Source organism: Sebastes fasciatus, chromosome 17 (genome assembly GCF_043250625.1).
Source record: "Sebastes fasciatus isolate fSebFas1 chromosome 17, fSebFas1.pri, whole genome shotgun sequence".
Classification (NCBI taxonomy): Eukaryota; Metazoa; Chordata; class Actinopteri; order Perciformes; family Sebastidae; genus Sebastes; species Sebastes fasciatus.
Window position 1 is genome coordinate 12,817,043 of NC_133811.1, and position 25,345 is coordinate 12,842,387.

The 25,345-nt window shown below is 41.7% G+C and overlaps 1 protein-coding gene across 6 annotated transcripts in view; it reads right to left on the reverse strand.

The window, feature by feature from the left end:
• adgrb2 (adhesion G protein-coupled receptor B2) overlaps window positions 1-25,345 on the reverse strand; it is a 318,655-nt gene that overhangs the window by 155,882 nt on the left and 137,428 nt on the right. For 5 of the 6 annotated variants that reach the window (XM_074613905.1, XM_074613901.1, XM_074613900.1 and 2 more), the window contains one exon: window positions 24,026-24,932. In XM_074613905.1, coding sequence (XP_074470006.1) covers window positions 24,026-24,917 — 892 coding nt within the window. In that variant the 5' untranslated portion in view covers window positions 24,918-24,932. Of the gene's footprint in view, window positions 1-24,025; window positions 24,933-25,345 lie in introns of those variants that run through there. The other variant, XM_074613904.1, reaches the window with a different exon arrangement.

A 25,345-nucleotide genomic window follows, 5' to 3' on the forward strand; every position in this document is an offset into this window, starting at 1 on the left:
CCGTTGAATGAACAGCCTATAGGAACGCTCTCTCCCTAAAATGACCTGTGATTGGCCAAAGTCTCCCGTCACGGGCTAGATTTTTTTTTTTAAAGCCTGAAAACAGAGCTATGAGGAGGTGCAGAAGTCTAGTTTTCTCTCAGAACACTTGAATTACAATATGCTGAAAGGTTATCGTAGAATTTATTGCTCAATGATGCCAAAAATATACTGCCTACTGCAGGTTTAAACAAAAACTGTTGAATGGAATTAATTCACCGTCGACATCTCAGTACCAAGTTTTTTCCTATTTGGTTATTTCTCTCGATATAAATGAAGTTTCTGGACGTAGGCGCGCAAGAGCACAGCTACACATGAAAGCAATCAGACACACATACACACACGCTCACACAGTAGCCTCATCACCTTACATTGATTTCCCGCTGGCCAACCAACTGCTTAGCCATCTTTGTGGTGACAGGTTGACCCCCATGAGACCTGTTAGATGCTCCCACTCTCTCACACACACACACACACACACACACACACACACACACACACACACACACACACACACACACACACACACACACAGGGAGCTATCCTGCAGCCTTTAGGGAACTCCCCGAAGCATTTATTGACTACCGAGAGAAAGTGGCTATTAATCTGACAAAGGCTTAAAAGCCTGTCACCGTCTGTTTGTGTGTGTGTGTGTGTGCACGCTTGTATGACATGTGAGTACATGCATGCAGCTGCTTGTTGTCTACAGTTTAACAGATGCAATGTGTGCCTTTGCTTAATCATGCACAAAATGTATGCATCTCTACTTGTTTGCATGCATAACTAATATGTAATATTCCTGTATAAACACCCAATTAAGACAATAATCCAGATAGAAAAAAAGGGAAAAACTCCTTTACATGTGTTACATAATTAATCACGGTGTCAAAGGTCTGCCGTTTGGCCCTCACGACACCTTTTAAAAGGCAAGGTGAGCCCGTCTAACCTTCCATTCCAGCAAATTACCGTCACACTGTTAACTTCTGCCAGTTCAACACCCCAGAGGCAAACCTACAGGCCTGGCAGAGCAACAAGATAATGAGAGGACCGAGAGGCGGAGGAAGAAAAAGAGAGAATGAAGGACATACGACGACTCCAAAAATGCCTGCGTGTTTAGGTGCATCTGTGCGTGCACACGAGCCTCCGTTCGTCAATTAAAGCCTTGACTCTGAGATCCCTCCCGTTTCATCTTGGCAACAAAGAAACAACTTATTTGTTGAGCATTAAAAATCCATGCTGCGGGGGTGCTGTGAGGTCAGAGACGGCGAGGGAGAGAAAAGATCTGTCTTATGTTGCTGTGTTTCTCTGCCAAGAACATCAACTTAGAGGGGAATTTGTCTCCGGAGCCTTGTTATTGTCGACTCGATGTTACAAGGCCACCGTGCTCTGAAGTGTCACACATGCGAACAGACTCGTGTGCATTGGATTCAATAGGATGAAATAAGCGTTAGCTTGTGTTTTTAGCATTTGTCACTGGCGTAAAAAGCGGTTTGACGGGCTGTTGCGCGAGCTAACGCGATCTTTTTCCGTGTGCATGTATGTGTGCATGCTCGCACCTAGAGTGTGCGTGCCTTTGGCGTGTCCTTTGTGAATGATGGCTTTGCTAAAGTGCTGCAAAGAGAAACATTGGTTTGCTACGCCTTTGATTCATTGCTGGTGTGAGGGAAATTTGCATAGCAGGCAGACTCGGGGCAGATCTGGGCTCTCGTTAGCCGGGTGGCTAGATACTTCATCATTATCATCAGGCCTGCGCTTCGGCTCCAGCCACTGTGCCCTTGCTCATAATCTTCAAGCGGGCTTTTGCAGAGGAGAAAAAAAACAGTAAAAAAAAGTCGAGAACAAATTAGGATGCCCTGCCTCGTGGCAATGCAGTGTGGGTAAAAAGACATTCGCCATGTATCAGCGTTAGTCGGCTGATCAGCGGTCAATCACGTGCAGTAGATTTCACCTGTCAGTCTGTTATTCTGTCTACACAGGTACACACTTCCCCCTCTCTCTCTCTCTCCCCCGCTATTTTTCTGTGTTTCCTCTCCCTGACAGGCTGCTGCAGAGCTTTCGGGGACAGCGCTTGTTATTGAGGACATGCTGACGAGTGTCGATCGATACCGACGACCGAACCGCAGCATCCGTCTCGGAGCCGTGTGTGTGTGCGTATAGGCATCTGTGCGTGCATATCTCTACGTGTATGAGCAAGATGTTTTGGCACTAAGGATGGACTCACGCTGTCATTCATTCCACTGTGCCCTTGAGGGTGTCGGCTCTCATATGCGCGGGTGTGTTTGTGTGTGTGTGCACGCGTGTGTGATGGATTTCGATATCAGTTTATGGGGGATTATATGGACAGCTTCCCCAGCTATTTTTCTCTATGAATATTTTACCATCATATAAACAAAACGCAATTTCAAGGCAGCTGTGCACACGAGACAGACAGAGAGAGAGGGGCAGAGAGGAGCCGTGGCTCCGTGCCATCAACAGAAATTATAGGTCCGGATTAGAGCGGGGCTGGCACGGATGCAGGTGCTCCCGTTGAAGAACTTTAACGAAATTTGCGTTTCAAAATACCTATCCGGTTCCACTTGACCACATTTGAGTGAGAATTGGCTGCGGTGGCGTAAAAGTACTTGCGGCGGGGCGCGGGGAGAAAAGGGAAACGAGACGGAGATGGAGACTAAGAGTGTTTCCTCTTCCCTGAGTCTTAAATCCGCCGTGGGTAACTGCTGTAGTGTGACAGTAGGCTTATAACAGCCAGTGTGTCGATGAATCCCAAGCGCATTTATTTCCTGCAAGACCAAGGAAGCATACCTCGCTTTATGTCCCCTGCAGAACAAAAAGGAAAGGTGATTTTTTTTTTTTCCCCTATCCACTTATTTGTCCCATTATTTATATATTAATGGGTTCACATGCATCATAAACTTTTATAGTATTCATAGTCAGTGCCTGGACTGGAGTATGAACATTATATAGCCTATGTTTTGTAGCCTTATAACTTTCCATATCTCTCTTTGTTATGTATTTATTAGATGAAAGTTATCTTCATTTGCATGAAAGCGTGCACATCGGCTCAGTGAAACACAGGCGGCAGAACTGTTAGGGATTCAGTTCACTCCTCCAAACATCACATTAGATATGTAGATTACTGTATCGTCCAAAAAAAGGCAATAAAACACTAATGGCCAACTCGCAATAATTAAAAAAAAGCCTAATGGGATCATTATTCAAAGTTGCTCCGACAATTAAGCATAACATGTTTATCTGAAGTGCGAAAAGAGTCGGAGAAACCTCTGAATCACAACCTCTCCGATGGAAAAGTCTGTAATTGGAGGCAAACTGGTGACTGTGGAGACCTTTTAATTTTGTTCTTTTGTTCTATTGTTTCTTTTTTTTCTCTTGTTTTCTATACCAAAGCAGCCCATGCCGGATGTTATTTATTTAAATAGTGCCTTTTTATGAGAGATTCCAATGTAGCATGCTTCACAGAGAAATGATGAAAAGATAGTAGAAATAGGAGGGAGCTGATTTGACAATAAGCATCTTTGCATGTGAGAGGTCACTAATCCCACTAATCCTAAACCATGCAGAGACACACATGCAAACTAAACAATGCCACATGTGCGCTCGGTCAAGGACAACGGCGGGGAGAAGATGAGAACCCATCTGAGTGCTTCTTAAAACACCACACCCTGCCGTCTATTTTTGTGCTCTCCCCCACCCCCGTCTCTCTCCCTCACACACACAGTAGTAGTTGACCACGGTGTCTCCCCACTGGTCCATTAGACTCCCATGCAGATGATATCATCTTTAGTCGGCATGCAGCGAAGGAGGCAGTGATGGAGGGAGGGATGGGGAGGGGAGGTTTCACAGCACGGCTGGAGACTGTCTGAGGGGGAGAGTTATCTTGAAAGCAAAGCGCCATGGATGAGTGGAACAGAATGACGGATGGTGAAGGTAGGGAACACACACAAGAAGCACCCACCAACACACACATGCACACACACACACACACACACACACAGTATATTCCTATATTACCAACCGGGAACTATCAGGCTACACCTGCAACCTGCGGCTCCGGAGCCACATGCGGCTCCGGAGCCACATGCGGCTCCGGAGCCTCTTTAGCCCCTCTCCAGTGGCTCCCTGTGGATTTTAAAAAATGGAAATGGATAACTGTTTTTTGTTTACATTTTCATTTTTATTTATCATTGTTGTAGGTCTATGGTACGACGGTACGACGGAGTATTAGGGCCACATTGAGGAAAAATAAATAAATCTGAGATTTCGAGAATGAAGTCAAAATATTATGAAAATAAAGTCAGAATATTATAAAGTAGTAATTTAAATTTTTTTTTCTTTTTTTCTCGTACATTTCTGACTATATCCTCATAATATTACGACTTTTTTTCTCATAAAGTTATGACTTTATTCTCGTAATATTACTTTTTTTTCTCGTAATGTTACAACTGTTTTCACGTAATATTGTGACTTTATTCTGGAAATCTCAAATGTTTTTTCCCTCAATGTGACCCTAATACTCAGTCGTACATTTGCACTTGGACCCTCACTGCATTAGACTTATATATTATATACTTAGACTATAAGCTGTGCTACCTTCATCACAATCATCAAATGTTTTGCGGCTCCAGACAGATGGCTCTTTTGATAATAAAGGTTGCTGACCACTGGCCTACACCAACCAAGTGACGACCTCTGTTTCTAGTCATTTTCGAAAAAACAAAAATTTAATAGAAAATTTACTTTTCCAATAACTGCAAAAGTGCTTTTTAATTGTGTTTAAACAAATTGCCAAGAGGTGACTTGCATCCTTGAGTGATGTCTACCTATCAAAGAGGGGACCTTCATACACTGCAGTGGAGCTATGTGTACTAGAGATGAAAAGGTGAGGACATTTTCACACCAGTTAATAAACTTGTGACAACACCGGTGATACCGATTACACCGGACATTTTACAAGAAAAGATGACGGTCAATATATGTCGAGCGTTTACTTTTATATTTAACATTGGACGGCTGTGTATCTGGCCTCTCTGGTCGAACTTTTGCTGCAGGGCCAAGGGTTTCCACCCGGCGTGCCACGCACATCGGCTGTGACTGCTCCGTCCTCCGCACAGCTTCATACCAAAAGTTTATGGACTGTCTCATTAGTCCATAAACTTTTGCATGCAACTATCATTGCATGCATAAACTATCATTGCATGCATGAACAGCTCAACTGTTTATGCATGCAATGATATTTTCCCACTTGTCCTATTGTGTTACTGTATGGAGCCAGGCTTCACAGTCAACTGTCAAACCTGTTGCATCGCTATATAAACAAGCACTGAAAATAATGGATCAAAAACAAATGAAATGGCAACACTGAATAATTCAGAAAAAGTATAAGCTGCTCAGTTTTGATAGTTTTATCAAGTTTTCTTTTATCAAATTGATTTTTAAATGTGTGAAAAATCTTGCCCCAGCTGCGATTTGTCCATATGTCACCAAAATGAATACCAATAGAATAGCCACTAGGGGATCAACAAATGGTTACTGCAGAGTGGCACAGCGCAAAACTACCTTCAGTCAGTCATCTTTTCAGTGAAAGGAACACGTTTCTGGAACGCCCTACCAACGGAAACAAAAATACAACCTGACCTGAAAACATTTAATGAAAAGATGAAACACTGGCTGAAACTAAACAGAACCTGTGATCACCGATTATTGATTGGGAACATACAGTACATATGTAAATTGATTGTAATGTACGATGTTGTATTATGTGATTTTATGTAAGATGTGCTATTCTGTATTGTCATTATTTTATTTTATTATTTTTTTTAAAATGTATTTTCTTTTTCTTAAAAGCCTAACCAGGGACAAGGTCTGCAAATTAGCTATTGCTAGAAATCCTATATACCTTCAGTTGCACTTTAATTAAGTGTAACAATGACTATGTATTGTCCCTGTCAAATAAACTAATACATAAATAAAAAAATGCGCCTCTGCATGTACAGTTCCCTTATGGCACTGGGTTTAAATCTGAATAATTACCAAATATGCGCTTTTGCTTTGTCGCTTTGACACCAAATCCTTTGCCGTCGTCTTGTCTGTCAACTCTCTCTCGTCCCGTGATGCGCGTGTGAGACTCCTCCTACTACACTGAGCTGAGACTCTGTACAGAGTAGAATCATTTTGTAATGTCCGTCATCTGACTATTTATTGACAACACGGCGCGATATGCGAAAATAAATTAAATGGGTTTTATTTTTATAAAAAAAGCAAAACGACAGTGGGGGCAATGGGAAAGTTATTTAATCGGTGTATGCCCAAACACCGTGCAACACCGGTAACACCGACTACCGCGGCAAGCCTAGTCTGTACCCATTCTTTCTCTCACACACACAGCTTCCCATGTGTCTTTGCTAAACTCGTGGGGCAAGATTTCCTTGTCTTGTAATGATTTCTAAATAGGGCCTCATTGCCCAGGGATATATTTAATTGCCACACACCGGCTGGTGATGCTAATGCTCTCTGACAAAAAGAGAGTGAGAGGCCAAGGGAGAGGGGAGAGAGAGAGAGAGAGAGAGAGAGAGAGAGATTGAGAGAAGCGAGTCCCTCTTGTTTTTGAAGTAACTTTGACTTAGCAAGGGCATGAGCGACTGTCACTCAGTGGTCAGCGTTACACATCTGGGGTTTATTGTAGCTACTGGAAGCAGCTGCTGTCACATGTCTGCCCTCTCGCACACACACGTGTCCACCTCCGTGCCAAGGTATTGTGTTCTTCCTGCACTGTGTTGCCACATTCCCTCGCGATAACCATTCCCTCTCTGTTGCAAACGTATGTGTTTTTGCTTACTTGGGTGTGTGTATTCCTATTTTGTGCATGCCTGTGTGTGTGTATGTATATGATAATCTAGTATTTCATTGGGTGTCATCACTACCCAGTGAGACCCAGCCTCAGGAGGAGGACCACAGTTCTTTTTTACTCCTTCTTACTGTCATTTTACACAATGGATGATGCACTGTTCACACACTGGTACATACTGTGGGCACACACACACATGCATGCATACAGTACACACAGACACACAGGAGGCATATGCACACAAAGGCACACGCGGTCTGCTGTGGCGTATGTGTGGGTGTTTGTATTATGTACAGCTGCTTTTACAATGTGAGCGCCGCAGTCACCGGCTCCCAACAAACAAACAGCAGAGAACAAAACATCTTCATACTTCGTGGCTGGGGGTGAAATCATAATAAACACGTCTCTACAGTATGTGAAACACACACAATAAATATCTTATTGTGGAGGCCTTGCATGAGTGAACAAATCTCTGAATGTGTGTCTATATATGTGTACGTTGGGGATGTATGTGTGTGTGTTTTGGGAAGCTGTATTAGGATAAATAGCCTTGTCTGTCATGTAAGGCTGTGTCTGGCAAACAGATTCCCCTCGCGTCAAGCCACATGAACACAAATGAGTTCCCCAGTGGGGACGTTTCAGGAGGAAGACTGTCCCTGTGACACTTATCGTGAAGGACATCCTACGGGTAAAGAGGAGGTGTGGGTGACAGCCAGAAAAGTAAGCGTGTGGCTGTGCCATGCATCAACCTATTTAAACACGGAGCGCGCTCAGGACTACATTAACATACGGGCCTATACGTTGAATTTAAACGCACTGCAGCAACAGCACGGACATGAATCTTGTCTTGATAATGTGATGTAAAAAAAATGCATTTACATAATGGCAGGCTATCTGTCATACCCCTCCGCTGCTTGGTATCAATAACCCTCTTCCGTCTTTCTGAGAATGTCTCTCCTGGCGACAATACCATCAGCTCACTTCTGTAAATGGATGCAAGTCACACCTACAGCGCCTTCGGAATAGCATTAGATAACCACTGGTTGTCAACTGCTGTGGCACTTTCGGTATCATTCCAGCTCAGAGGTGACAGGTCCCACGCACACTAGATCACTGTACTGTACCAAGAGGTAATTATACTGCCGCTGTAAATCTTCCCCGATGGCTCGGCGAGTTAGATCATCTTCTCGCACGCCTGCATGCGCGCATATCGTCCGGGATGCACACATGCTTTATGGTGTGCATGCTCGCACAGAGGCACCGCAAGAGTAACCGCTGTGGGCTCAGGTGGCCAGTTGTTTGCCACATGGGGTCACGATGACACACTTTCCACGCACGGTTGCATCTATAGAGTGGCTTTGCATGTTATTCGACATATTCAGACATAGTTTCTTTACATTTGAATTGAATTGTTTTCTCACTGCATAAGTGGATGAGCTCACACACTAATCTTTTCCGCATCATTTAGACCATCGCAGTACACCAAAGCTCTTTTTTAATATCTTTAAGATTAGCAGCTCTTAAAGGGAGGATGAAAAGTATTCACAAGAGGAGTCTTACTTCACAGAGACAACTTGATCAATAGAAATGATGGGAAATTAAAAAGGTTGGTGCATTATGAGCTCAACTAAAGCCCCTTTCCTACTGGACAAAAAAAAAACACACCCACTAACATCTGTCTTTAGTGGGAAAAGTTACAATTGGCATTCATTACCAAGACAAACGACTCTGCAGTAGTCAGGGGTATAGGTTATTTATCAGCTCCAGCTCGATCGGCAGTGATGGAAACATGACGTCCAGGTGGACACGCAATTTTTCACCCCTTTTCCGGGGCTTTCTTTGTCATCTCAGCAACAAATTCTGCCCGTCTCCATGCAACATTGAAATTCTGCTCAAAATGTTCCTCATTATGACCACATACAGTTTGAATGAGTTTCACTGCACATTACTTTACAGGGAAAGTCAGCTCAAATGATATTGTAACACATTGAATTTAAACTCTCATGAATGAAATAAATAAAGGATTTCTTTCAGCGTAATCTTGCTCAGGATGACCCTGGCCGTGACAAATCTGAAGTAATTTTACTATCTCACTCCAAACTAAATTGAAGAGTTGGAAGCCCTGAACCAACACGTTTAGAAAAAAAGTCTGCCTTACAATTGATTTAAGAGGATGAAAAATGGATCCAACAGTTTGGTTAGACCTCTGAACATAACCGTAACTGTGTGTTCACAAAAAAAAATCGACATGGTACCTTTAATCGAACATACAACAACGTGGTGTCTCTTTAACAGCCATATTGGAGTCATTTTGATGCCTTGAATGCTGGCAATTCAATTGCTCTCAGTGGTGGAATGTAACAAAGTACATTTACTCAAGTACTATTTTGACATACTTGTACTTTACTTATTGTTACTTTATACTTCTTCTCCACTACATTTCAGAGGGAAATATTGTACTTTTTACTCCACTTAGTTACTTTTTTTGCATATAAAAGCATGATATGCTTATATGATATGATGCAGTACTATGCTACTATTCTACCCAGTAGTACACAAGTATCTAAAATTGGCTCCACATTGAGGAACTACAACATTAAAATACTCTTAAATGTATTTACTTTACACAACATTTTGAATTCTGGACTTTTACTTGTAATGGAGTATTTTTAGACTGCAATATTTCAACTTTACTTAAATAAAGGATCTGAGTACTTCTTCCACAACTGCTGGTAAAGGCAGAAATACCTGTTTTAGTGACTTAAATAATTGTCCATAAATTCAGCCTGTTGTTGACTCTGACTTTGTGGCCTGTTTTCCACCCCCAGACTGGAGCAGGGGATTACACTGCAGAGCACAGCTGTTTGCCTGCGCAAAGCAGTGAAACAAAAGGATCGTTTCATACAGGTGAACCATCACTCACTTCCCACAAATGGTTGCCTAAATCAAAAGCATCGCTCCAAACTGCATGTCGACGCTTTGTTCGCACAAAATGTCCTTGTTGCCAACACAACAATGCAGGGGGGTTTTGTGTTTGAAAATCAGTGTGCAGTGTCGCATAAACATGTATTTATTTTCTTCTATAAAACCAAAGTGACTGATATTCACACAAAATGTCAAACCTGTCACAGAGATTTGCGTGCTTGGAGTTTTGAAATTGCAGTATTTTGAAATCGTCACGCAACCGGAACTTCAGCAAACACACACATTCAACACACACATGAAAAACCCAAGTCCGCGGGGATTCTATCATATGACCGTGGGCACAGGTGCACTATGGGATGCCCGTCTATTTTCTGCAGTTAATCGATCACATGAAGCCACTGGAGCTTGACTAGGAGTCACTGGGCCAGAGAGTGATACAGTGCGAGTGTGTGTGTCTCTGTGTGTGTGTTGGGGGGTTGCGGTAATACATCTCTGTACTCCATTATCAACCGAATTGCTCTACGACCACTCTAGTGCTGCGTGAGCCTTCTGAGACAGTCTCTAGCTCTGAGGCTTTTTGTCATCCATTCATTCACACACACGTCATGTGCACTCACACTCTCTCTCCGACACACACACGCACGCACACATGAATGAACGCGGTCTCCCACGGCGGGAAGCCACAGGGGAACGGGGGGGTTCTCTAGAGGTTAGCTAATTTGGCCCACTGGTGCCTTCACCACATCTCCCTCGCTTCACTTCATCTCACATGCTCACACGTCGCTCCCAACTTCCGCTCTCCTTCCAAAATATCCTGCTCGCAAATCTACTCTGCCTTCGCTGCCGCTCGCCTTTTAACATCATACAAGATTCATTAGGTGCAGACAGAGTGATGGACCTAATTCAGAGCCAACCTTTGGCCCTCATCCTATCTTCCTCCACCAGTTAAATCCTCTGGGATCTGCAAAGGGTTTGGAGCAAGGGAATATATACTATACTCTTGTCTAAAATAATTGAAAAAACAGTTTTTCAAAAATTAAATAGCTTTCTGGCACTAAACAACTCTTTTGATGTCTTCCAGTCAGGTTTGCGACGAAACCACAGCACTGAGACTGCTCTTGTTAAGGTCTTCAATGACATCCGATTGAACACAGACAGTGGTAGAACTACGGTTTTAGTTTTACTGGATCTCAGTGCTGCATTCGACACGGTTGACCATAATATATTACTAGACCGACTGGAAAACTGGGTGGGTATTTCTGGCATAGCACTCAGCTGGTTTAAATCCTACCTAAAAGACAGGGACTTCTTTGTGTCTATAGGTAATTGCAAATCTGAGCTGAACAAAATCACATGCGGAGTTCCCCAAGGCTCCATCTTGGGGCCTCTTTTGTTTAACATCTACATGCTCCCACTGGGTCAGATTTTTGAGAACAACAAAATAAATTACCATAACTATGCAGACGACACACAAATTTATATAACTCTATCACCAGGAGACTACAGTCCAATACAAGCACTGAGTGAGTGCATTGAACAAGTCAATAATTGGATGTGCCAGAATTTTCTTCAGCTGAACAAAGACAAAACTGAGGTCGTAGTTTTTGGAGCCAAAAAAGAAAGATTAAAGGTTAGTGCTCACCTACAATCTGTGATGTTAAAAAGCTCAGACCAAGCCAGAAACCTTGGTGTAGTCATGGACTCAGACCTGAGCTTTAACAGCCATATTAAGACAATTACAAAGACAGCCTTCTATCACCTGAAGAATATAAGAAGAATTAGAGGACTGATGTCTCAGCAGGATTTGGAAAAACTAGTCCATGCATTTATCTTCAGCCGACTTGACTACTGTAACGGCGTCTTTACCGGTCTTCCTAAAAAATCGATCAGACAGCTGCAGCTGATTCAGAACGCTGCTGCTAGAGTCCTCACTAAGACCAAGAAAGTGGATCACATCAGTCCAGTTCTGAAGTCTCTACACTGGCTGCCTGTCTCTCAGAGAATTGATTTCAAAATACTGCTGCTGGTTTACAAAGCACTAAATGGTTTAGGGCCAAAATACATTTCTGATCTTCTGCTGTGTTATGAACCATCCAGACCTCTCAGGTCATCTGGATCAGGTCTGCTTAGTGTCCCCAGAGTCAGAACTAAACATGCAGAAGCAGCGTTCAGTTTTTATGCACCAAATATCTGGAACAAGCTCCCAGAAACCTGCAGGACCGCTCCAACTCTCACTTCTTTTAAAACAAAGCTTAAAACTTTCCTGTTTGCGGGTGCCTTTTATTCTGACACTGCACTATAACTTTTACTCTTGAGTTTTATGCAATTTTAGCCTCTATCCTAGCTTTTATTTTTAGCTTGTTTTTATTTTCTAATCTTTAATGTTTTAATGTTTTTATAACTGTTTTAATTATTTCTTGAATGTTTCTGTAAAGCACTTTGAATTGCCCTGTTGTTGAAATGTGCTATACAAATAAAGCTGCCTTGCCTTGCCTTGCCTATACTCAGCTGTACAGTAGTCTATATATACATATATTATATATATTCCAGGCTGTTCTCATAAACTGTTCATAGCTATGAAAAGTAATGCACTGTAATTCGTGTATATCCCATAAAATCAATTTGTATACCATTCACATAATTGTGAACTATGAATTATAAAGGGCAACATAAGCCACGTAGGAAGGAGGTCAGGGTGGATGAGTGTGTCAAAAAATACCGGACTTTCTCTCAGGAGACCGGTGTTCGTACCCCGTGTGAAACCAGAAGTCAACACTGATTTATTTGTCACATAACTTCTATACTTAAGTTACGCCACTTCCAAAGTAATTTTAACCCAAACCTTGATCATTTCCTAAACCTAACCTAAGTTTCCTGTGAAAATGGAAGTTTATTTTGAAAAGACTGTATGCATGTAACAAGCAGAAATTGAAACACGTTGCCGGACATTCATAGGAAAAGGCATGAAAAATGAGGAATAACTTTCAGATAGAAGATATCATACGAACCGTTGTATGATGATGTGTTTTCACCTGTGAATGTGCCTATGTTTCTCTCTTACTGTCAGTAGCCTGGTATGTATTCACACTCAAATTTTGATGTTACCTTTAAAGACAGGATACTGTAGTTAATTTCACATTCACCAGGTTGGTATCTGAGGTTGTCCATCCATCAGTCATGTGACTTCATTTCAAAGTTTTGTGAGAAGAATAGGAATTTTAGTTGACTTGAAACTAGAGATTGAGACCATAAACTCATGTTTACAATGTTTACTGCGGTAATAAATCAAGTGAGAAGTAGGGCCACTTTCTCATAGAATTCAATACAATCAGACTTCATCATATACTGAAGGTATACAGCAGGTTGAATACTCTATGTGCAGATGGAGGTGAAATAAGAGGGATCACTAATGTATGTGGCAGGTCGTCAAGTAAGAATGCCTGAAATGCAAATGTATTCACAATCTACAAGAATAATTTTCCTAGTGAGGCGTTGCCAGTCCATGATGCAACAGGACAAAGAGGTCTATTTATTGGAAGGTACACACTTTAACTTTTCCTTTATTGTGATTTATGGCATTTTTAATAGCATCAACAGGAAGTTGGCTCGTGTAGCGTTTCTTCTGAAATACTGCCAAGGCCAGGCAATGTACCGTGTGCCAATCCATACTGATCAGCAGAGATCTGTTGAGAAAATAGGAATGGATCTAGATGGCAAGATGTGTATGTCTGTGAATGTCTGTGAATGTGTGTGTGTGTGTGTGTGTGTGTGTGTGTGTAGGGGGCTTTTGCTGGAGCATAAAGGGGCTCAGTGCTCTCAGAGAGAGAGAGCCATAGCTCATGAGCACAGAATACTAATCCTGTTGCCACAGACACCCTGAGCAGACAGTTCGCACACACACACACACACACACGCATGCAGTTTTGCTTCATTCATTTTAGCAAAAAAAAAAATCACAGCTACCGTGTTCTAAGTGGCATCTGTGCATTTTTCACTGTGTGCATGCGTTGTGTGAGTTGGCGGAGGAGTTGAGGGTTATTAAAACACCTGTATGTGCACTCCAGCGCAGTGTGAAAATAAACACCTCTCTCGCCCATGCTGCTAAAGACACACACGAGAAAACACACACTTCTCTCCGCTCTAATTACCAGGAAAGTAGATAGTATTCCATGAGGAAGGGATGAGCTGCCTGTGTGTGTGTGTGTGTGTGTGTGTGTGTGTGTGTGTGTGTGTGTGTGTGTGTGATGGACCACTGGCTGCTGCTCAATGCAAGGGTGATCTGGTCCCAAGAGTCCCAGCCAAATCCCAGTCCTCTCTCTAGGTTTCTCTCTCTATATCCCCCCTCCTTCTCTTTGTCTCTCTCCATGCCTCCCTCATTTCAAATAAAAAACACAATCCACACCCTCTGTCTGTAATAATGAGAATTTTGTGCTGTGTGTGTGTGTGTGCAGGGAGCATGCCGTAGGGATGTGTGAATGTCAAGAGACTGAGGCAGGTGTCCGGCTGTACAAGACCTACTTGTGGGACAATTTGACACCGGGAGAGTGGACCGCCCACCTGAATCAAGACAGAACCAGGGGATCTTTTTCATAGTGACTTAGATCAAGGGTTATACCGAGTACTCCCTCTTAATCGTAACACCGATTAAACATATACTTATTACCATTTGTACTCTTACATGCCATTGGAACTAGGGCTGGGCGATATGGCCTAAAAATAATATCGCGATATTTTTAGGGATATCTTCTCTAAGCATTTCATAAATGCTCGATTTAACCCTTTGATGCATACAATCACACCAATATGATTATTATTGTAGTCCCTGCAGCATATGTCTGCATTAAAACCTTCTTGTTTATATTCATTAGTGGTTTCTGTTGGAACAATTTTAATCTTGCATGCAAAAAGGGTGACTGACTTTCAGTAATTGCTTCAACTTCATTAACTTATTACTGTGTGTCACAACCATGTCAGAGTTTCTATTGGCCCAAAGCTAACTTGGGTGGGAGTAATAGATACAATATGCTTGTTTTATTGATGCAAATAGTCCTCATCTGTAGATATGCACTTTTTAATGACACACCACAATTTTATAATTTATAAAAAAATATTTTGCGGACCCCCTGACAGAGTGCCATGGACCCCTGGGGGTCCCCAGACCCCACTTTGAGAATCACTGATTTAGATGACAATATTTTAGACTTTAGAATAGACAGACGTGAATTATTTGTAACCGTATGAGATATAGGCAGGGATGTAATTGAGCATAGACTCAGTTTACATATATTATGATAGAAATGCATAGATGCTTGAGTAAAGTGTTTTATTATGTAGATTGGAGTTAAGATTTATTCACAAAACTTGGTATTGGGCTATTATAAAAAAAAAATAATTAATAATTCAAGTTGCTTTCTGGCTGATAAATGGCCCCCTGCCACTAACTGTAAGTCAGTAAAAACATATGAAAAGGAAGAAAAACACTGCAGTCAAAAACAAGTGCGGCTGCCCTCGCACTGCTGCATCTGAAACACTGCTGGTGGACATTACAAGCGTGACCTGAATGTGTCGTGACTACACAGAGCCAGATTGCACATATATTTTGGAGGCTGGACACTGCTTTCAGCCACTTAACTCCTGACTCTTTCGGGTTGCACCTCGCTTTCATGGCATACCCAAACAAAATGTGCTTCACATGGTAGCACCTTCTAAAGCAGACCACTTCACAGTGTAATATCATGCTTATACAACGGTGGAGTGTCTGCAATTACTTTAACTAATGGTTTGGTTTGTTCACCAGTGAGAGGGGGATTGGTAACATGGCATGAAGCAGAAAAGGTGTTGCTGTTTACCTGCATAGATTAATAATAGAACAGTGTTTAAACTGTTGACCATAACTAATGAATCTTTTATTGTTCGTATGCGATTGCAAAAGACACCTGCCACTTAGAAATACAGTATCTGTCCATTTTTAAAAGCCAGTGACACTGTCTAAAGCCAGCTCGGTAGCTTAACCTGGTTTGTTATAATTCAAATAATTATTATTTTGAATTAAAACATTTTGTGTGTTGTGCTAGTTATGTGTTAAATACAATACGCTGTCACTGTGTATTACAGCAAATCATACCATGATTAGCAAAAACTTAAAGGTGCTTGAAATTCAGCCACTAGATGTTGCATCCTCCCTCCCCCGTTCCTTTGCATTTACTTCACAACAAGTCGTCGCCAGGCACTTACCATCAATCTCGGCCATTTATCCGTTTTTTCCACACTAACTGACGACCCAGAGATACCACGTGATACCAACGTCGTTATACTATTGGCTCACAAGCCTTGTTAGAAGAGGGAACCAAAAGTCAGATATCTTTCACATAGGTAAAACAAAACATTTATTTTGGACTTGCCAAAATGTTTTAAATAATTAATTCACAATCATAATTTTTTTTTATGATTTTTATTCTGCACCTTCCTAAAGGCTCTGTGATGTATTATTATACTATATACAATATTCGTCTATACATAAAAATGTTATCAATAAGACTTTAAGAGTGGAAACTAGGGTAGTCACAATTTACCGGTATTGATGATAACATGATATTATAGAAATGTAATACTGACATCATGTTAATAATATACATATGATAATATCGTATAAATAATCCAGTGCCTCTTAAATGATTTGATATAGTTATGGTTACAGACTCTTTCTCCACCTCCCTACACTAGATATCAAGATATCAATAGATATCAAGGTATTATCGTTATCGGGAATTCTTTTGGCCACAATATTCATGTAGAGAAAATGTGATATTGTGACAGCTTCAGTGGAAATATACCAACGTATTGCCTCCTTTCGAGCAAAGCTGCCACTTCCAGCCCGGGTTAATGTGTGCAAGCCAACTAATTAAATTAAAGGACAGCAATGGTGGCTACAACAGCATGATGGATGAGCCAACACATAGAGGATGGTGTAATTTCCTTACGCATGATTGATGAATGATTGAGAAAACAATGGTGTTACTGTTAATGCCGTATGTAAAGATATTCCATGGACAAATGAGACATCTACATGTCTCTACAACCTTTAACAGCTGATAACACGAGGAAACCTATACTAACACAATAAAATAAATTTGTAGCCAGGGTTTAATTTTCAGATTAATTAAAAAGCTAAGGAGGTCTATCACAGCTTTAACCCCCATCTGCCCTGTGGATCTCAATCACCAGGAAAAAGAGGGCTGGGAGGCATCTATCATCCGTCATGGTGACACATTCACTGCTGTGCTAGAAGTGCTGTTGATGGCACACATGCAGGCAGCATGAGCACATTTATGTCAACACATAAGCACTGAAATGTATGTTATTGTTATTCAATCTAACTCAGTTATGTTAAGTAAGCTAAGTGGCACATTCAAGAAATTAAGAACTGATGTTTTGTATTTACTGCATATTTCAGTTTTCCAAGAATGAGACATGTAAAGCAAAACTAAAATAAATTCATGTACAACTGTGAATGACGAAGCAAATCAAAGTAAAGACAATTTGGAGTTTAAATTCATTATCTTGTGTTCACTGTCTGTCTAACTGGATAACCTCAGTCAGTTCTACATCTAGGGAGGACAGAACAAGCATCGCATCATTTGATGTTTTAAGGTCTGTGAAGCAGAATGCAGTCTCTGACAAAACTGTCATGATTGACAAACATATGTGATTGTTGGAAATCTTTCAATCAGCTCTAAAAAAAAAAGGTAATTTTCATATGTCTTTCTGATCTTCTGGTCATATCCTTCTGAAATTTGCAGTTTCAGTTGGTTAGCACTTGTCCTTCTATAGCCATACTAATATACAAATATACGTGGGATGCTCAAGTGACCATTTTGAGTCCAGTTCTAATGAACCAAAAACATGCTTGATGCTTTGGTTATATTCTGTACTGTGTCACTGCTGTGTACTAATGCATGGATGAATCATAATTTAGAATTGACCCAGATCATAAAGCCATCTCTATTACTGTGTCCTTTGATCCTCTTCATCTTAATATAACAATGCACAACTCCAAGCCACTCTTTACTGGTTGCCTGTTATAGAATCAATTTCACATGCTTTTATGACATTAATGGAAAACAAGCCAGAGGGTCGACAGCAGTGCGAGCACCTCTGTGAGGCTGTACTTCGGCACAGCAGTGCTTTGAGCTAAATGCTGACAATACACATTTTAGTGTAGCATGACTACATTTGCTGATTAGCACTAAATATGAACTACAGATGAGGCTAATGTGAATATCTAAATTTCGATGTCATGATGGTACTACAAATGTGAACCTCATGGTGGCGCTAGAGAAAAAAAAAAACAGAGGATCACTGACGTCAGAAGGATAATTGTATGGGAACAATAGATGTCTGCACAGAATCTGGTGCCAATCCATCCTGTAGATGTTGAGATATTTCATAGGAGAAGTCGAAACATTGACCAGCGGATGGCGCTAAAGAAAAAGTCAGGGGAACACCAAAGCTACTAAAATTCATTCTCTATAAATGACATGAATATCTGTACATAATGGCATCTCAATCCATCCAATAGTTGTTAAGACATTCAGTGTTGACTAAAGAGGTGGAATGAACAACTGACTTACCTACTGACAGACAGTCTTCTCTAGAGCCTGCAAAGCTACTAAGGTTTTCAGGTCCTTTTAAATCCTGTTTCATTGTGACCTTATACCTTTCCTCTTTTTTTTTCAAAGCATGTGCTATTTTAAATATTTATATGGAGGTTACCTGCATTCATTTTGTAGTATGTCCTTGGGAAATACTTTGTCTGTTAGGTTTGATAAGCCTTCTTACCTACATACAGCACATACACCCTGGCATTTCTATAAACACATACACAGCTTTTTTTTCAGCGCTAAACCTCTCACTGAAGGAAGGTATTCTATTTGTGCTTATTATCTGATACAGAATGTTAAGGAAGGGATTAACCCATGCTACTGTTTATGACCTGAACCACATTGTGGTCATTTAGTTTACACTGCCTCCATCCCTGGCAACACAAAGCTGTTCGGCACAGTTCAGTAGTGAACATGGACCAAAATCAGAATGTGTGGAATGTGGACAAAATAATTTGCGTAGTGCTTGAAGCTCAGCTTCTACTTTTATGTGCACTGGTCAATGTGCAAACCAGACTTGACTGCCAGATTTTCAGTTTCAGAACCTGCTTATCAAGGTTCCATGCCATTTGCTCCGACGACCCTTTTTCCCGAAACCCCAATAGTCCGATAAATGTACCATTGGACTGAAAGCCCATTTGTCCGACATCCTGTTATCAAACTCACTCTGTTCCAAAGGCACATTGTCCGAAAATACAAACTCTCTGTGCAACGAACAGAAGCATATGGCTAATTATTATGCAAAATGACATCATCAGACCTTCTTCGCAATATTTGCGAACCTGCCCTACTCTGCTTGACCTAACTCCTCATAAACTGAAACCGAACCAACCAACCCACCCAACGAAGGCAACGTGTAATAAGAGGCAGAGTGGTGGGTCATGTCTTCCACAGTAGGAAAGAAAATCGGGAAGGTCCGATGACATCATTCTGTATAATAATTACTCATGTGCTTCTGTTTGTTGCATGGAGAATTTGTATTTTCGGGATAACGGGCTGTTGAATAAACAGGCTTTCGGTCTTGGTGTATAGGGATAATGGATCACCGGAACAATGGGCAGTCCTCCTTAACAAACCCTCTGAAAGGGGTTTATGATCGCTCTCAGACTGACTATCAAGTCTGCAGGAACATGTAAAGGCCCCTGGTTGAATAAACTGGGTAAATAAGCATTTATCACAAATGTTCTTTCAGTTACAAATACTAGCTGCATGCATTCAAACAGTGCGGGTAGTTTTTCTGGCAAAACACATACTGTGAGGCAAAGCAGTTTGGCAGGAAATCAACCACCAGCTGAATTTGATGTTACTGGCTTATTTGGGCTGATAGAAAACCAAGATAGAGGGAGAGAAAGGTAGCACAGAGATCAATACGATGAAAACGTTACTATGGTGAGGAGAAGGAAAATGAGTGAAAATGAGAAGGTGATACACAGCGGTATATTTGTTTTTGTGTCAAACACATAGCATGTCAGTTATGATGTGTGTCTGTGTTGAGGCTGTTGGATGGGGGGGTGATTTTGATTGACAGAGGAACCAGGGGGATCTAGGGTTTTTCTTTTTTTTCTCTTTCTAGCAGACCTGACATTCAGTCAAACAATGTCTCAGGAGCTCAAACACTGAATGTGTGCATGTGTGTGCATGGTAAATTGTGGTTTCTAAGCCTAACATCACAAGCAAGGAAGTTACAAAAGTATGAAGAATTTGGTCATAAGGCTTAAGTGCATGAATGTTGATCTATACATTTATTATATTGTGTGTAATAAACTTACATGGAGTGAAATCGTCAGTTTGTCCTAGGAGTTTTGCTTTCGAACTTATTGGTTGTCTCTAGAAGGTAACCCACAAATTGCAAAACCTGCAAAACTCACTGCCCAACGACCTATCCTAACCTTAAACGTGCAACGCCAATGCCTAAATGTTACCATTCAAGGTCAATGCCTAATCTAAACCATTCAAGGTCAATGCCTAAATGTTACCATTCAAGGTCAATGCCTAATCTAAACCATTCAAGGTCAATGTCTAACCTTAACCATCTCACGAGGGTTTTGCAAAAGCAGAGATGGATACCTTCACTAAGTAAATAAGTAGTAAAGAAATAAGCAAACTTATTTTATAGCATAATTGAGCATGTATTGCCCCTTAATACCCAATTTATATGGAAATGAGACAATATTTGTTTAACTGTGCTTTACATAGATATGTGGTTCAAATCTGCTCAGTGTCATGAAGTAATACATTCATATATTTGATGGACAAAGACCGAAGACCTCTCTGGCTAAAATATACATATTGATTGAAAAAATACAGTCACAGTTCAGAATTTACAGCGCAAATCTTCATTAAGATCTGTACTTTTTTAAAAAAATTATGTATTTCTCCTCTAACTGGGAGGATGAAGGACAAACAAACCTCTGTACTAAATAACATTCATTACAGACAGATCCCACCTGCACAGAGAAATGATGTCCGTTCATGTCGCCTAATGCCGTGCAAAGTTTAGTCACTGTACCTGTCATACCCATGATAAAGATTCAGATATTCTCAACTACAAAAAACTCCTCAGCTTCAAGCAGCGGATCCTGCTGAGGGTTTTGTCGATACACACATAATACATTGAGCTCAGTGAAGGTCAGTCAGTATAATAGACTATTGTCTATCACAGCCAGAATCACAATAGGAAGATATAGCTCTTTCATCCAAAGCGCTGTATAATGTGTCTCTCATTCACCCAATCACACACACTACGATTGCAGCACGCTACAGTACCGTAGTTCAGTACTGTACCATGCTACCCACTGAGCCACAGCCGCTCAGATAAATCCAAAAATATTGATAATTATTGATATTTTTCTTTGTTTGTTTTCCTGATTTTTTGGTGGGGCCTTTATTTTGAAAGTTCATGATTACATGTGTCTAAAAGGTTACTCACATCCTTCCCGGTTTCGACTCAAAACACCGAAATTTGATCACATTCTGCATGTATGGTGCATCTGGTGTGGGCCATGATCGTAAACTGACATTTTCTTTTGCACTTTAGACTAGCAGACCACAGGGACACCCTTCAATGAAATGTTTTTATTTGACATTCTGCTCAATCTGAGTCTGTAAATGTTTTATAATTCTAAATATTTTGCACATACATTCAAAAAACAAGGGTCAGTATATGTGTCATTCAGGCTGTTCTTACTGTATACAACGTTCATAGCTATACCTACGAAAAGTAATGCACTATAATTTGTATATATCCCACAAAATCAATTTGTATATAATCCATGTAATTATGAACCAGGAAGTATAAAGAGTGACAAACACCACTCTGACGAACGGGTGGGTCAAAAAACACCAAACCCAGGAGACCGCTGTTCATACCCCATGTGAAATCAGAAGTCAACGTTGTTGTTTTTTTGTCACGTAACTTCCTTACTCAAGTTATTTTAACCCAAAACACACTTTTTTCCTTAATCTAACTAAGTAGTTTTGTTGCCCAAACCTAACAAAGTCAATCTTTTCCTAAACTTAACTAAGTTATTTTGTTGCCTAAACCTAACCAAGTTCATATTTTCCTAAACCTAACTAAGTAGTTTCCTTGCCTAAACTTAACCAAGTCGATTTTTTCCTAAACCTAACTGAGTAACTTTTGTCACATAACAGTTGTTTCCTGTGATGACAGAAGTTTATTTTGAAAAGACTGGAGTAGAAATTGACACATGCGTCACGTGTTGTTGGACATTTGTTGGGAACGCTCCAAAAATAAGGAATAACTTTATGTAAGATATCATACCAACCATTGTATGAGAACATGTTGCATTATTTAATATATAAAAAAAGTCCCACAATCTCAATCACTTTGCATGTGCAAGTGTTATTCTCTAGAGGTGGAAAAGTAAAGTGTTCACTTATCTGCATTGAAAATGAAGAAGGTTTGCAGAGTCGAAACATGAGAAAAAGATTTAGCGATGGAGACAGGGAGAGACGGGGTGCAAGAATTTAAGCTTTGTTTTCAAGAGTCTCTGACTCAGAGAGGTTGCTAGTGTTTGTCTTTTAGTGGATAGAGAAAAGGGGACAGGAAGAGGATCGAGGCAAGATGCTGGCTCTCACTCTGACAGCTCGATGTTGGGTTTACAGTAATTCTGCTATTTTAGGGTAATTAGGACATAGGGGAATTGTTTGGAAGAAAACAGTCTTCCGCACACAAAGGCCTGCCCACACTTCACCAGGCTATCTTCTCATCAAGGGCTCTCGGCGTTTCACAGCGGTGTCTTTGAGTGATTATAGAGTGACCAGCCGCTTAACCAATACGTATGCAACATCGGTGTCTTTGAGGTGAGACACAGTAAAGCCAACCGAGCTGCCAGGCAATTGGCACTATTTCAGTATCACCCTGACACTTGGCATCAATTTACCGAGCGCCGCTATCTGTTTGGCTTTTGTCTCAAGCAACAGTGCATCAGTCCTCCTACGCCATGTCTCTTCCTCTGTCCCTACCGCTCTCCCTCTCTGAGTATATTAGATGATAAAATTCCCCCCTGCTGATTGAATCCAGAGAACGATAACCTTCCCGTCAGCAAGGTAAGACTCCCCAGAGCTCTCAGAATGTGTGTAAGTGTGTTGTTAAAGCCCCGCAATAAGAATAACTGGGCTCTAATTAGTGCTGTTCACTCTGCAAACATGCCTATAATCCACCCAAAAGGAAAATTATTATGCAATTCTGTGAATTTATAAGACAAACTACATATCTCTATAAAGCTACATTCACTTCTGAATTAGTCTAATTTAATTACGTTAAAGGAAATACTCTGGTGGCAGTGATGGACTAAAATGGATAAGAAAGCTTTAGTTCAAGCACTCGTCCATCTCTGCATGGATAAAGCGCTTATCTATGTCGCTTACAGGCACACACACACACACACACACACACAGTTTTCTGCAGATGCACACATGCATACATATCACCGTGTGTGCGAAGGGATTGTCTGCTTCGTGTTCAATTCATTGATGTATGAATGACCATGCGCACATGTGTCAAATCTGATCTCGTCCTAACATTGTCAACAGATGGTTTCACGCACACACACACACTGACACACACAATACTGTGCAGCATGGAAACTGAAGTCCTAGGAAGAGCCACACCTCTTGGGCCACATGGGGGAATCTCTAAAATATAGATCAGAAGGCTGAATTTCTGACAGCCATTTACAAATCTTTTGATGGAAGGTTTAAAGGGCCCCTTTGAACTGTTTCATTTTTTAATTAAAGGCCAACAAACAAAATCTATAATAAATTCTCTGTCAAGCGGAGGCACGACGACCTCCCTGAGGTGATATCAAAAGCCAGGATAACAAACTTTTCTTGTCTATTTGCTACTGCAAGCTGGGTACACAAGTAAACAACATATGAATTCTTTTATGGTTATTACAATGTACCGAGAGAATATTATGTGCCTTGGCAATGTGTGTTACAGCGTGTCATGTTACAGCCAGGGCATGAATAATATGCTCAGTGCAGAGAAGTGTGCTGATGTTTAACATAATCCTACCTTGTCGAACATCCCTGGGCGCTATGGCGATTGCTTCGTTGGAGTGCAACTCGGTGACACAGCAGTCATCAGGAACGAACGAACCGTTGCTGAAACTGTGGGGCGTCTCCGGGAGCAACGGAACAGGCGGCGCCATGATGTTGTGGTTCGGACAGATACATCCCGTCTGGGTCATCCCGCAACCGTCTCCGTCAGAAACCACCTGGTCTCCATTGTGACCCGTGCGTAAACACTCCTCGAACCATCGGCAGAGCACGCCGCAGGTAAACTGACTGGAGTTCTCGTTGTTGATGAGTAACACCTCTACAAGTCTCAGCTCCAGCAATTCCTTAGATACCTGAGGCTCGTCCGCAGCCGGATGTCTCGTTAGACACAGCTGGACAAAGTTCTTATCGAACTGGAGGAAGGAGTACGGTCCCTCTGAGTTGGATTGGCTGCCACACAGATCGATGACTTCCTGATCCCTGGCGGTGGCGGACGTCTGTAAGTGAGGGGGACAGCTTTGATTGGCCAGGTGGTGGTCGAGGGAAAGGAGCATGGGGGAGTGCGTCCGGCAGATGACGGGGTGGCGGGTGAAGCGGAGGTAGAGGGAGTACTTGGTGGGATCGGGGTTTTCCAGGGACCAGGAACAGCCCGGCGCCCTGGAGGGAAAGAGCTCCCTTAGGGAGAAAGAGCCATAGAGCACCCCGGCTACGAGGCTGGAGCACGGCGAGGAGACGGGCGAGGGGGCCCCCTCTGCCCCGGTGCTGGGGACGCCGTCGGCAGCCCCATGGGCGGCCTCAGCCAGGGCAGCGAGCGGAGCTAGAGCGAGGGCAGACAAGGCAGCCAGGGCCCCAGCCACAGCCAGGAGAGAGGACAGCACAGACAGACACACCCCACCAGCAGTGTTCATCCTATGACATTCGTCCTGCAGGGGAAGAGAGAAGAGGGTGGGGAGAAAGTGGGCTGTACATTAGACACATCAGGAAATATCTTCAAACACAATCATGACATGGACAAACTCATCAATATTCCTGTTCAATTCTAGACCAAAAAAAGCACGGATATATTAATGGATCGGTTTCTGCCTTGACTCAAAATATAACATAACCAAGTTCATGGCATGACATTCTTTTTCAAACATACACTGCAAAAAAACAGAAACACATCCCTGCTGGGCTGGATTAAAAGGGTTGATGACTTGGCTTTTGAGACATGCACTGTGGGGCCTGATCTACCCTTCCCTGCTGATACGTGCACACAAACACACACACACCATCGCCCGCTGAGCAGCTCCCCCGAGGCTCTGGCAAACTATTACCATCACCGACACAGTATGGG